This window comes from Neofelis nebulosa, chromosome 4 (assembly GCF_028018385.1).
Source record: "Neofelis nebulosa isolate mNeoNeb1 chromosome 4, mNeoNeb1.pri, whole genome shotgun sequence".
In the NCBI taxonomy this organism is placed as follows: Eukaryota; Metazoa; Chordata; class Mammalia; order Carnivora; family Felidae; genus Neofelis; species Neofelis nebulosa.
The window spans coordinates 153,273,940-153,287,242 of record NC_080785.1 but is presented as its reverse complement, the minus strand read 5'-3'; the positions used below and the strand labels follow the sequence as shown (position 1 = coordinate 153,287,242).

Sequence of the window (13,303 nt, the reverse complement as noted above, 5' to 3'; positions counted from 1 at the left end):
ACCCCAGGCTAGGCCGACAGGGGTCTGGCTCCATGACTTCCTCACCTCGTTCTGCAGGGAGCTGAAGAAGAAGCCACCCCCACGGCCCACAGCCCCGAAGCCGCTGCTGCCCCGGAGGGAGGAAGGAGAGGCGGTAGAGACCGGAGACCTGCCTGAAGAGCTGCGCAGCCTGCCTCCAGACATGGTGACCGGCCCGCGGCCACCCGACACCTACTTGGGAGCCGCCGCCCCTCTCCACTTTCCTCCCGGCCCCTTCCCCAGTGTTGCAGGCCCGGGACCCCACTATCTCTCAGGACCCTTACCTCCTGGTACCTACTCGGGCCACACCCAGGTATTGCCACCCAGGGTCCCCCAGGCCCCCGGACACCCTGCAATGGCCATGGCCCCCGGACCTGCCCTCTACCCGGCCCCTGCCTACACACCGGAGCTGGGCCTCGTGCCCCGATCCTCCCCACAGCACGGCGTGGTGAGCGGCCCCTATGCGGGGGTAGGGCCACCCCCACCGGTGGCAGGTCTACCCTCAGCCCCACCTCCCCAGTTTTCGGGCCCCGAGTTGGCCATGGGGGTTCGGCCAGCCACCACCACGGTAGATAGCATCCAGGCCCCCATCTCCAGCCACACGGCACCACGGCCAAACCCTAGCCCTGCTCCTCCCCAGCCCTTCCCGGTGTCCCCACCGCAGCCACAACTGCTCCCTGCACCCTACACCTACCCTCTGGGGACCAAGCAACCCCTCACAGCTCCCCCTGCCCAGCACCACTTTCCTCTTGGGATTCCCCCAGGTTTTCCAGCCCCGAGGGTGGGGCCCCAGCCCCAGCCCCAGCCCCAGCCCCATCCCCATCCCACAGGAGTAGCATTTGGGCCCCAGCCCCCCCAGCAGCCCCTTCCACTGCAGCATCCGAACCTCTTCCCACCCCAGGCTCCAGGGCGGGTACCCCTCCAGCCCTCCCAGCCCCCCCAGCCTCCCTATCCCTTTACCCCTCAGCCTGGTGTCCTGGGACAGCCAACGCCGCCCCTGCACACACAGCTCTACCCGGGCCCCTCTCAGGACCCTCTGCCTCCCCATTCAGGGGCTCTGCCCTTCCCCAGCCCTGGGCCACCTCAGTCTCCCCATCCCACCTTGGCATATGGTCCTGCCCCTTCCTCCCGGCCTCTGGGCCCCCAGGCAGCCCCTCTCTCCATTCGAGGTCCCTCACCTGCTGGCCAGCCCACGCCCAACCCCCACCTGGTGCCTTCTCCGGCCCCATCACCGGGGCCTGGCCCAGTACCACCTCAGCCCCCCGCAGCAGAGCCGCCCCCATGCGCGCGCCGGGGCACCGCGACCGCGGACCTGCTCTCCTCCAGCCCTGAGAGTCAGCACGGGGGCGCACAGCCCCCCGGGGGCGGGCAGCCCCTGCTGCAGCCTACGAAGGTGGACGCGGCTGAGGGCCGCCGGCCACAGGCCCTGCGGCTGATTGAGCGGGACCCCTACGAGCGCCCCGAGAGGCTGCAGCAGTTGCAGCAGGAGCTGGAGGCCTTCAGGGGCCAGCTGGGCGACGCAGGGGCTCTGGACGCCGTGTGGCGAGAGCTGCAGGAAGCACAGGAACAGGACGCCCGGGGCCGGTCCATCGCCATCGCGCGCTGCTACTCGCTGAAGAACCGGCACCAGGACGTCATGCCCTATGACAGTAACCGCGTGGTGCTGCGCTCGGGCAAGGATGACTACATCAACGCCAGCCGCGTGGAGGGGCTCTCGCCGTACTGCCCGCCCTTGGTGGCCACCCAGGCACCACTGCCCGGCACGGCCGCTGACTTCTGGCTCATGGTGCACGAGCAGAAGGTGTCGGTCATTGTCATGCTGGTGTCTGAGGCTGAGATGGAGAAGGTAAGGGGGGGAGGGAGGGGTGCCGGAGAAGGTAAGAGGGGGCGGGGCGTGCCCAAGAAGGACCCTGCAAAGAGCCCTAACTGCCTCATCTGTTTTCTCTCAGCAAAAGGTGGCGCGCTATTTCCCCACTGAGAGGGGCCAGCCTATGGTGCACGGTGCCCTGAGCCTGGCGCTGAGCAGCGTCCGCGCCACCGAGACCCACGTGGAGCGCGTGCTGAGCCTGCAGTTCCGCGACCAGAGCCTCAAGCGCTCGCTCGTGCACCTCCACTTCCCCACGTGGCCCGAGTTGTGCGTCTGCTGCCCCGGGGTGGGGACGGTCGGGGCGTCGGATGGGGTCCCCCTCCGGCTCACGGGTCCTGCCCCCACCCCCGCAGAGGCCTGCCTGACAGCCCCAGCAACTTGCTGCGCTTCATCCAGGAGGTGCACGCGCACTACCTGCACCAGCGGCCCCTGCACACGCCGGTCATCGTGCACTGCAGGTAAGGCACGGAGCGGGAGCGGGCACTTGCCCGCGGGGGTCCTCCGGCCCCGGCCTCACGCCCCCTTCCCGCCGCAGCTCCGGGGTGGGCCGGACGGGGGCCTTTGCGCTGCTCTACGCGGCCGTGCAGGAGGTGGAGGCCGGCAACGGGATCCCCGAGCTGCCCCGGCTGGTGCGGCGCATGCGGCAGCAGAGGAAACACATGCTGCAGGAGAAAGTAAGGGGCTGGGCCGGCGGGCGCTGGACGGGGCGGGGGGCCTGCCCGGGGGGGGGGTGACGAGGCCCCGCCTAGCTGACCGGGCCGGGGGCACCGCTGCAGCTGCACCTCAGGTTCTGCCACGAGGCGGTGGTGAGACACGTGGAGCAAGTGCTGCAGCGCCACGGTGTGCCCCCTCCGGGCAGGGCTCCGGCCGGCACAGGCAGCAGTCAGAAGGTGAGGAAGGCGCCCCTGGGGGCGGCTGGGCCGGCCGCAGCCCCGTGGACTCGTTTTCACGTGCTTCTGTCTCCACAGAATCCCCTTCCTCAGGACTCCCAGGACCTGGTTCTCGGTGGAGACGTGCCCATCAGCTCCATCCAGGCCACCATCGCCAAGCTCAGCATTCGGCCTGCCGGGGGCCTGGATTCTCCGGCTGCCGGCCTCCCTGCCCCAGTAGAGCCCCCAGGCCTGCCGCCAGCCAGCCTCCCGGAGTCTGCCCAGCTCCCCTCCTCCTCCCCACCCCCTCTCTCTTCACCGCTGCCCGAGGTCCCCCAGCCTGAGGAGGAACAGCCAGCACCTGCGCCTCCCAGCCTGGGGCCCCCCTCTTCCTCCCTGGAGCTGTTGGCCTCCCTAACTCCGGAGGCCTTCTCCCTGGACAGCTCCTTGCGAGGAAAGCAGCGGATGAGCAAGCAGAACTTTCTGCAGGCCCATAACGGGCAGGGTCTCCGGGCTGCCAGGCCCACCGATGACCCCCTCAGCCTTCTGGATCCGCTCTGGACGCTCAACAAGACCTGAACAGGCTTTGCCTACCCGGTTTTTCCGCCACATCATCTCCCACGCCGGTCTGCCCATGCCTACCTAGCAGGGCTTCTCAGGTGGGCCTGGCCTCTCCCTCCCATTCCCACTGCCTTCAGCCCTACCTGGCCCAGCCCGCACCCCTGTGGGGTTGAGACGTATCGCGGCCCTTGGGTCAAGTTCTCCTTTGTGGGACCTGACATTTTTCAGCTCTTTGCTATTAAAGTAATCAACCAACCCGTTCTGTGGCCAGTGTCTGCCCACTGCTGCCCTAGGGAGGGAGCCGGAACCTCTTAGCAAGCTTGGATGTGGACAGGTAGGAGGACGACAGTGGGGTCTCCCCTGGTGTCCACACCTCGGAAAGGTTAAGAAAGGAGGCCTGCAGCACTGGCTTGCTGGACTGCTCCACCCTGTAACCACCCCTCTACAGTCGTGTACAGCTCCTGCCTGGAGCAGCTCTCAGAAGCATGTGACTAAGTGCTGGGGTTCAGGCACACGGAGGGCACGCAGAAGTGATGGAGCAGCTCGAGGGGAAGATGCAAGTGGTTTGAAAGGCCCGTGACAGATGGGATTTAAAAAAAAAAAAAACCAAAAAAAACCTTTAATATTAGAGTCAACGAGGCAGAACAGTTCTAGAGGCAGCTTCCAGAAGACTCAGCTCCTGCCCCCTCCACCCTGCCTCAGTCCAGCTTCTCCAGCACGGAGGGTACATATACCAGGCTGAGCTCGCTGCCAAAGTTGCAGACGATGGCGGCATTGTCCAGCACCAGGATCTGGCGGGTGGGCTGGGCCTCACTGTTCTTCCCCAGGTAGACAGTCTGTAACAGGTCCCCGTAGTTTAGGTCCCAAAAGGAGACACAGCCCTGGCCGCCAGTCACCAGCAAGTTGTCAGAGATGACACCCAAGCTTGCTCCACAGCCCAGGTCCTAGAGGCAAAGACAGGATGACTCAGTGTCTTGAATCCCTCTCTACAATACCAACAGTCCTGTGGCCCCCAGTGTGCCCACCTGCTGAATGGAATAGAGCTTGATGCCTGTGCTACGGTCCCAGATGCTGATGAGGTCATCCAGACCACTACTGATGACGCAGGAGGTGGTGCAGGTGAGGGAGGTGACATCCCCACGGTGAGCGAACATGTGGCTGACCCGGCTGCCAGTCAGTACATCCCACAGGCAGATGGCCCCATCTTGTCCTCCACTGGCCAGCACCATGGTCTAAAGGAATAGGCCCAAGGGAGCCGGGTCACCGGTGGAACACCTTTGGACCCAAGGGTGTCCCGGTGCCCTGGGAGTAGAGATCCTCACTGCTTCCCAGAAGGTTCTGAGGGCCAGCTGCTGAGAGTCAGAAACAAAACCCATGGCTTTGTATCCCTGCACCCCACACACGGCCCCCTCACCTGATCAATGTACACAGTCGTGATGGCCCCCGAGTGGCCCTGCAGGGTGAAGAGGCAACACGAGTCCTCCAGACGGAACACCTGGGGCAGGGACGGGCATCAGGTTCTGACCTCTGGCGTTTTCCCAATTACATGTGGGCCAGGAAGTCCCTCCTGCATCCCCTCCCTGGCTGACCCCCGAATGCCCCCCCATCACCTGTGGCAGGCCACCCGGCACCCAAGAGATGGAGCCGACTCACTCTCAGCGTGTGGTCTTGACTCCCAGTCACGAGGCGCCCAGCTGCTGCCTTCAGGGCCGTGATGGGTTTCTGGTGTGCACAGGGCACGGTGTGGGTCAGGCGACACGTTACCGTGTCACTGCTGCTGTACACAGGGGATGCGGGGGAACTGCTCCGCCCTGAGGACGACAGGCCCAGTAAGGGATCTCCGAGAAGACACGGTGCAGGCAGCCACCACACTCCGCCCGCCAGGTGCACGCACTCAGCCACCCAGCCTGGGCCCTCTGACCTCGGAACTGCAGGGGGCTGAGGGCAGTGCCGGTCTCCAAGGAGAAGAAATCGAGGGAACCGTTGAGCCGGGCAGCCACGATCCTGGAAAAGAGTGGCTGCTGATGGCTCTCCCTCAGAACGCCCAGGTCCGGGGCCGAGCACTGTGGGCACCCGCCAGGTCAACTCCACCAGATGTAGGGACCGTGGCCAAGAGGCAAGTGCAGGGGCTGGGGAACATGCTGAAGCCGAGGGACCCAGGTTACAATTCTGTTCTGTGTCTCAGTCTCTTCATCTGTGAAATGGGGACAACTGCCCACCTTACAGGGTAGTCACGAGGGGTAGTGTGTGAGGTGGTACCTGGAGAACATCATGTGAGACTGGAAGTTAAAAAAACAAGCATGTGCTGGGTGGGGCTCCCCTCCACGGCCTGGAGCTCACGGAGGGGCTTCTGAGGAGGGGAAATCAGCCCCACGGGGAGGCTGTGTGTCGGAGCCACAGGCGGTGCTGCTGGGCGTCCCCTCTTAAGGCAGCTTCGGTCCAAGTACCACCCACTCTGCTTCCTTTTTCACAAAGAAAAGATTTTCTTCACAGCCCAGGAATTCCTAAGCAGAGGCGGGGGCATTTGCCCAGTGGCCCCAAAACCTCAAAGTGAGTGGAGTTTAAAATCTTACTCCAGGGGTTGGATTTTAAACTCCAGGAGTTTAAAATCTTGATTGAGCGTCCGACTTCAGCTCAGGTCACGATCTCACAGCTAGTGAGTTCGAGCCCCGCATCGAGCTCTGTGCTGACAGCTCAGAGCCTGCAGCCCGCTTCACATTCTGTGTCTCCCCATCTCTCTGCCCCTCCCCTGCTCATGCTCTGTCTCAAAAATAAAAACATTAAAAAAAAAAAAAAAATCTTGCTCAGTTGGTTGAGCATGACTTTGGCTCAGGTCATGATCTCCTGGTTTGTGGGTTGGAGCTCCTTCATCGGGTTCTCTGTCAGCCTCTCCCTCTGCCCCTCCCCTATTTGCTGTCTCTCAAAAATAAGTATTAAAAATTTTTAAAAAACAAAATAGGGGCGGCTCACTTGGTTGAGCGTCTGAGTCCCATGCTGACAGCTCAGAGTCTGCAGCCTCCTTCAGATTCTGTCTCCCTCTCTCTCTGCCCCTCCCCTGCTCGAGCTCTGGGTCTCTGTCGCTCTCAAAAATAAACTTAAAAAAAAAAAAAAAGTAAAAAAAAAACAACTAAAATCTTACTCTAGCAAAAGGCCTACAAGCCCTGACTTTGAAGGGCCTGAGCCAAAGCCTGCAAAAGTATCGTGTCAGAGGGCTCGGCTGAGACCTGGGGGCCTTCCCTAAACCTGATGAAACAAACAGCGGGGAAGAATTTACAAGTGTGAAGGGACCCAAAGAACTTGGCCAGGCTGGAGGGGAGGGTATCAGCCATGGCCTTTGCAAGCACAGCCTAACAGGGCAAAAATAACAACAGCAGCCACCAGAACCTGAGCGCTAAGGGCAATGGGTGCCCTGGCCCTGAGAAGAAAAAGGCTCCGGCTCTAGCTTAGATGTCAGGGACCCCGGAGGGCAGGGCCAGCATGGACGGACAGGTGAAGTGCTGAGGAGGCATCTGGTCGCAGCGAGACCTGGGTTTATCAGCCCAGAACAGGGAGCAAAAGCTCTGGTGGCCGGGCCCGCAGGCAGTATGAGCAGGTGGAGTCCAGGGAGCACCCACAGCCAACAGGCATGCCAAGGAAGGAGGCGAGGGAGGTGTCCAGCACCAACCAGGAAGGGAAGTTTTCACACAAAACTTCTGCTGAAAAAGCATTTTTCTGCCACTGAAAATGCAGCCAAGACCGGATCAGGTCAGCAGTGATAGGCTAATGGGGGAAAGAAAACTCTGGTTTCCCTCTTGCATGCTGTCACAGTGGTCAAGGGCCTATTCTGAGGGCTTTAGTGGTCACCTCCCACTGTGTGGTTTACCCCCTGTTCACAGATGTGGGGCTGAGTACCGGGAAGGGACGAGGAAGGGAACATCTAGGGACAGGGCAAGCAGCCCAGTGCTCTCACCTCTTGTCTAGGAAGACGAGGGCAGTGATACCCGAGGACACCTCCTCACTGCTGCAGCGCAGCGTGCCCTCGATGGCGTCCCACACCTGCAGGCCCAGAGGCAGTGAGCACCTGTGGGCCGGGGAGGCCCTCAAAGCCGCGTGGGGACTGCCCTCTGCCCACTCCCGGGGTCCCTGCCCACCTCCAGGCGGCCGCTGCTCCGCCCCACCACGATAAGGCTGCCCTGCAGCTCCAAGCTCCAGATGGAGCCGTCTGCGCTGGGAGCCCAGGCCAGGGACGGGGAGCCCTTCTCGGGAGGACAGACCCCCTCCTCCTCGGGGGTCAGGGGCAGCCCGGGCCCAGGGGAGGGCGGGCGCAGGGCTGGCGCGGGCCCCGGCGCCAAGCCATCCTCCTGGTACACGCGCTGCACCAGGCGGCTGAAGTCATAGCCCGGGCCGTCACGAGCACGGCTGCAGCCGGCCCGGTGCCGGGGTTCGGGCTGCGCGGGTTCCAAGAGCCTAGGCTGCGCCGAGAAGTTGGTGTCGATCAGGCAGGTGAGGTCTGGCTGGTCCCCGAAGAGGGCGGGCGGCGGAGGGCCCCGGGGGCGGTGCCGCAGAGGAGGGCTGTCCCCCGGCTCCTCCGGGCCCCCCTTCCCGCTGTCGGACAGCCGTTCCCAGCTCTCCTGAGCCTCGAACGCGCTGCCAACGCCACTGTCGCGGCGCTGCCTGTCGGGGGTGGGGGGGCCGGGATGACGGAGTGAGGACGGAAGGGGGTGACGGGCAGGGAGTGTGGGAGGAGGGTGGGGCACGGGTGGGGCCGGGCACCTACCCCGGGCGCGGGATGCGCGTCAGGCAGTCCCCGGTCTGCGCGTCCCACACACAGACGTGGCCCGCCAGGCAGCAGCTCACCAGCAGCATGCCGTCGCTGGCCAGACACTCGATGTCCTGAGGGGACGGGGCACGTGGGCATGGGCAGAACCTGGCCCCGCCCCCGGCCCCGCCCCCCGGCCCGCCCCACTCACCATGAGGTGCCCGCGCAGCACCAGCGGCACAATCTCCGTCTCCGGCGGCGCGTAGCCGTAGTCGTCGCAGGGCAGCTCCCCGCGCCGCCGCCGGCCGGGCCCGCTGCCGGGCTGCCCGTAGTTGCGCGGGCAGAGCACGCGGTAGAGGCAGAGCAGCAACAGCACGAGCACCATGCCGGCCGCCAGGCCGAGCGCCGCCACCCTGCGCGGGCGGGAGCGCGGTTAGGCGCGCCGCCGGCCCCCGCCGGCCACCCCCCCTCGCGGGCCTTACTTGTACAGGGTGACGTCCCCGTGGGCCTGCGCCGTCCCCGGCGCCCTGGGACCGGCCTCCCAGGGCCCACCCAGCCCGGGCCGCCGCGGGGGCCAGGCGCTGCGGCCGTCCTGAGGGTGCCGCCCCTCCAGGGCCTCCCTGGGGTTGAGGCGCAGCGTGACCGGGATGACGGGCAGCAGGCTGATGTACCTGGGGGAGGGCGGGGGAGGGGGGCGCGGTCGGCGGGGTGCCTTCAGAAGGGCCCTTCCCCGCTTGCCAGGCGGACTGGCTCAACCTGCCGGACTCCAAGCCCACCCTCTGGGGACGGTCTTGGGTGGTTGGGGGCGGTACAGAGTCCTGTCCCTCCCGGCCCAGCTCAGGGCACCCAACCCTGCTCTGGTACAGGCAGCAGTACCCATACGGCCGCCACCGAATGCCGGGCGCCCCCACCGCCCATCGTGGCACAGAGCGGGCGAAAGCCCGCGCGAGTCGATCTCATTCCAGCCCAGGGGCTGGCAGCCGCCTGGGACTCCCTGGAGCGCAGCGCAAGGCTGCTGACTCGAGCCCTAGTTCCTACCTCACAACCCTATGCTGTTTTTCTGAAAGGAAACACAGAATTCAAACTGGTGGGTCTCCCCCTCTGGAGCGGATGAGCTGACACCGAGTGGGGAGGTGGCACCTGGCACAGCCCAGCTCACCTCTTGGCCAGGGTGATGTTGTAGTAGCTGAAGAGCGTAGGCCAGTGGCGGAAGGAGAGTTTCCTCCAAAGTTCCTCATCCTCAGGCCCCCAGGTTACCTCTGGCACTGGGCTGTCCTGGGCGCCCTCTGCTGGACCCCCAGGCTCGGGTGGCTCTCCCAGCAACGTCTGGTTTTCAGACAACTTAGGGGCATCAGCGGGGAAGATGGAGAAGGCAGGGTCCGGGTGGCTGGCAGGCAGCACGCCGCTAGGCACGGGCATGGGAGTCAGGGCGCCCTCGCCCAGCGGGCTCTGTTCTGTCACCTGCGCGGCAAGGTAGGTACGCAGCCCTGCCGGGTCCGTGTACACCAGGATGCCGATCCAGACAACCGTGCCAGCCTACAGGGGGCAGTGGGTGCTTAGTGTGGCCTCTGGGTGGCCCCGAGCCCCGGCAGCGTTGGCCCTCGTGCCAGGAAGCAGTAGCACAGGGACCTCACGTCTGGGGATGGGGAGAGGACACAGGCCCCAATCTGTCTTCCCTTCTGCCTGGTCATGTCCTTCACTACCACCTGGGCCAAATGCCATTAAAGGGACCTAGTTCCCTTTCCATGGTCACGGTTTGGGTTTCCTGGCCTAGAAATACAAAGAGCATCCTAAGAACTTCCCCAACCTCCATATCAAAAAGTGGCCACCATTCCCACGGTCAGCACAGCAAGAAGGACGGGCTGGCTGACCTGTTCCAGAGACACTTATGGGTGCGCCCATCCTCAGAGGACCTCAGTCCTGCTCCCTCTCACTGTAGCTCCATGGGGGCACCACGGCTGGCCAACGGCCAGCCCTGCTCCTCTGCTGCTCCCCAGTCCAGCCAGTGAATTATTTGGGCCAGAATTTTCTGATGCCCGCACACTATGTAGCAGGGGAACCCTGCTCAGGGAACCATGGTAGTTCCAACCATGGTGGTTCCGCCCTACCAGGCTCCTGTCCTGGGTCCCTCTTGGGAGATGATGACTCTTCTACTTGACGCCCCCGGGGCTGCTTCTCCCAGAGATAGGCTTCACCTCAGAAGCCACCAGGGTCTGGCCAGGAAGGTACGGTGGGCAGCCTCCCAAAGCCAGGCTTCATGGGGCCATGATGGCCTAAGGAGCACCCCCCACCTCCAAGGCAAAGTGCAAGAGTCTGGAGGGAACTGAGTGCTGGCCCTCGAAGGGCAGGGCAGCGGTGGCAGGTACCATGATAAGGCGCTGTGCCAGGCGAGTGCGGGCCAGGAAGTAGATGACACGCAGCCTCTTCGGGAGCCGCAGGTTTCGGAAGGACGACGGTTGCAGTGTGATGGTGTGGGGTGTGGACGGCCGCACAGCCAGCTGACGCTCAAAGCGTGCAGGCCGCCCCACTGGCTTTGCTGGGGGCAGGCAGGCCTCAGAGGGCAACCGCTTGTTCAGGTCTGCTAGCTGTTGGGGGCACGGTAGTCAGGGCTCAAGGCTGCACGGGAGGCGGGGGACTGCCCCTGACCAAAGCCCACACTGCTCTCACCCCAAGCCCTGAGCATGGCGAGGGCCAGGGGGGAGGCTGGTGGGGCAGGGCACAGCCCACTCCTACCTCCATTCGGCGAATGTCAATGGACAGGACAGTGGTGAAAAACAGCATCTGAAGGAAGAAGTCTGACACCAGGCCCACAACAGCAAAGAGACAGAACTCCTGGAATCAGAGATGAGGAGACACGATGACATCATGGCCTAGCACTGGAGAAGCAGCTCCCTGCTTGCAGGCACCTCAGAATCTGCAAGGCAGTGGCAGGCAGAGCACAGCAAAAAAGAGATGCTGCTAAGTTCTGAGTCTGGGAGTGGCCAAGGAGGGACAGTGCCAGCTGCTCCCACTGCCCCACCAGGGGGCAGCAGAGACCCCATGCACCTTTATGCACAGAAGGCTGAAGGGTGTGAGCTCTCCCTACATCTTCCATCCCCCGAGAGAGGAGGGCCTGATCCAATCTTGAAAGCTCTGAGCCCCACCAGCCTGCCCCCCAAAAAGTCCCCCCCCACTAACCCCCTGGCCCTGCTCAAATGCTATGACCAACACCTGCCTGGAGCCCAGGCCTGACCCATCATCAGGACTCTCAGAAAGCTTCCTGGCCAGTGACTGCAAGGGACCAAAGTGGGCGAGAGGACAGGAGGGAATTAATTTCTGCCCTGAAACTGAATAAAGGTAGTCTCTCTGCTCCCCAAACTCTGCTCACATTTCAGCCTTCTTCCCCTGCCCTTCACCACAGCTGCCATTCGAATCTGGGGGGCAGAGGAGGGATCTAGCCCGTGGTGGCACAGTGGCCAAGTCTGCTCCTATGTCAAGATGGCAATATGTCCTGCAGATGCCCTCTGGGTAAAAGCCTGCAGCCCTCTGTTCTCTGCTCACCCCCACAACTCAGTAGGCCCACCAGCGTTGGGGAAGGACAGGGAGGACATCACTGCCTTCCGTCAACCCCTCAAGCAACGGTCATCGAGTCTGGGTTCTGGCTCAGTGGAGGTCCTCCTCCACCTGCTCACAGCCCCACAGCTGAGTGAGGCACTTGGCCAAGAGCAGGAGCCACTCTGAGCAATGGGTGGTGGCCATGTGTCTGGAGGCCACATATGGGGGTCAGGGCTAAGCCTAGGAAAGAGGAGGGCACAGATTCAGGGACCCCACGATGTTTCTGCCTGAGAAAAGAGAAACAGGTGTGACTGGAACTGGGCTGAGAACCTCTGAACCAGGGCTGCCAGGAGCACTGTGCACAGAACCACCATCCCGGCAGCAGAGAGGTCCCATCTCCCAGGTGAGGGTGCCTGTGTTGAGAAGGGTGCACCCTGCACAGAGCTGCACAGCTGGGGGAACTGGTCAACTGCTTCTGCGCTCACCCGAGTGGCGGGCCCTGGGGCCTTACCTGGATGGCGGGCACCAGGGTGAAGTAGCCAATGAGGATGATGCCCAGCTCCGTGGCCATGTTCTTCATGATGGACCAGCTCTCACTGCTTAGGCCTGCAGAGGACAACAACAGGGCCTTGGGGCCAGCACATGTCTGCGCACAACCTTGTGCTTCCTCAGAGGGGAGAGGCACGGGGAGGGCACCCAGCCTTCTGAGGCGGCGACTCCACCACGGCGCCCCTGGCTCGGAACGCTGCCGGGGCCCAGGCTCCAGGTGCTGCCGTCACTGCACAGTCGCCATGAAGAAGGGGCCGAGGGGGGCACAGAGGCAGGGAGAGGCAGGGTGCCAAGGTGAGCAGTGCCACCCACTCTGGCACAGCCGGCCTCCACGGGCATGGTGTGAGTGTGCCTGCCCACACGTGGCAGAGGCCCGAGCAATGGAAGTGCCAGCTGTTCTTCCTCCAGCCCTTCCCCCATAGCGAGCCCCTGGTGGGAAAGGCGCCATGTCCCCTCACATCCTCAGAGCTCCCCATCTAGTGCAGGGCCTGGCCTCTCACAGGAGCTCACGAAGGTTCCTCGAATGAATAAACAGTCTGCCCTCGGCCTTGTTCCCACAGACCTGGGGTCCGGAGGAGGAAGTGCAACACTTCAGACCTTCAGGCCTAGGCTCCCTGCCCACTTTCCTCAGAACCCCGATCCCCAGCTCCTGGCACTGAGTCCACGGGGCCTTTTCTGGCAGTTGTGGAGACAGCGTCTCTGAAGTGAGCAGCCACAGAAGCCTGGACCTAGTGTGGTGGAGTGTGGCGGGGAGAGAAAGCACCGGGTACCAGTCTGGACAAAGGGCCACTGAACACACGAGTCCCGCAGCAGAGTCCAGTTTGTGTTCTTACTGACATGTGAACCAGGACACGGTAAAGTCCAGCGACTCTTTGGTTCCTCAGGGCACACGCTAACAAGCTGCCAAGGCCTGGTGGCCCACACCAGATTACACTAGAGGGCAGAGCAAGGGTGACTTCTGGGGCTCCCCATCTCCCCCGCAGGAGGAAGCCCAGCACAGACAGACCGCCCGCCCGCCCTGGCGCACCCCCACAGCCAGCCGTGTTACCTTGGGCAATGCGCAGCTTCACCTCGAGGTCCACTGGGGTCGAGACCACGGACTTGGTGAGCACCAACACGTTCTCTAACCCAATAACCACCACAAGGTAGGGGAAAATCTCTCTGAGG

At 63.4% G+C, this 13,303-nt stretch overlaps 2 protein-coding genes across 6 annotated transcripts in view; one reads left to right on the top strand and one right to left on the bottom strand.

Moving 5' to 3' along the window:
• PTPN23 (protein tyrosine phosphatase non-receptor type 23) overlaps positions 1 to 3,570 on the top strand; it is a 35,051-nt gene extending 31,481 nt beyond the window's left edge. For all 3 annotated transcript variants that reach the window (XM_058727143.1, XM_058727142.1, XM_058727144.1), the window contains 6 exons: positions 58 to 1,864; positions 1,968 to 2,152; positions 2,239 to 2,343; positions 2,421 to 2,559; positions 2,662 to 2,775; positions 2,854 to 3,570. In XM_058727143.1, the coding sequence (XP_058583126.1) occupies positions 58 to 1,864; positions 1,968 to 2,152; positions 2,239 to 2,343; positions 2,421 to 2,559; positions 2,662 to 2,775; positions 2,854 to 3,333 (2,830 nt within the window). In that variant the 3' untranslated portion in view covers positions 3,334 to 3,570. The remainder of the gene's footprint in view (positions 1 to 57; positions 1,865 to 1,967; positions 2,153 to 2,238; positions 2,344 to 2,420; positions 2,560 to 2,661; positions 2,776 to 2,853) is intronic.
• The window catches only part of SCAP (SREBF chaperone), a 73,107-nt gene continuing 63,108 nt past the window's right edge, over positions 3,305 to 13,303 (bottom strand). For all 3 annotated transcript variants that reach the window (XM_058727145.1, XM_058727146.1, XM_058727148.1), the window contains exons 9-23: positions 13,185 to 13,297; positions 12,099 to 12,193; positions 10,787 to 10,885; positions 10,420 to 10,638; positions 9,213 to 9,589; positions 8,536 to 8,724; positions 8,265 to 8,466; positions 8,072 to 8,187; positions 7,446 to 7,968; positions 7,265 to 7,350; positions 5,237 to 5,319; positions 4,969 to 5,126; positions 4,730 to 4,810; positions 4,341 to 4,547; positions 3,305 to 4,259 (exon numbers count right to left, since the gene is read on the bottom strand). In XM_058727145.1, the coding sequence (XP_058583128.1) occupies positions 4,014 to 4,259; positions 4,341 to 4,547; positions 4,730 to 4,810; positions 4,969 to 5,126; positions 5,237 to 5,319; positions 7,265 to 7,350; positions 7,446 to 7,968; positions 8,072 to 8,187; positions 8,265 to 8,466; positions 8,536 to 8,724; positions 9,213 to 9,589; positions 10,420 to 10,638; positions 10,787 to 10,885; positions 12,099 to 12,193; positions 13,185 to 13,297 (2,794 nt within the window). In that variant the 3' untranslated portion in view covers positions 3,305 to 4,013. The remainder of the gene's footprint in view (positions 4,260 to 4,340; positions 4,548 to 4,729; positions 4,811 to 4,968; positions 5,127 to 5,236; positions 5,320 to 7,264; positions 7,351 to 7,445; positions 7,969 to 8,071; positions 8,188 to 8,264; positions 8,467 to 8,535; positions 8,725 to 9,212; positions 9,590 to 10,419; positions 10,639 to 10,786; positions 10,886 to 12,098; positions 12,194 to 13,184; positions 13,298 to 13,303) is intronic.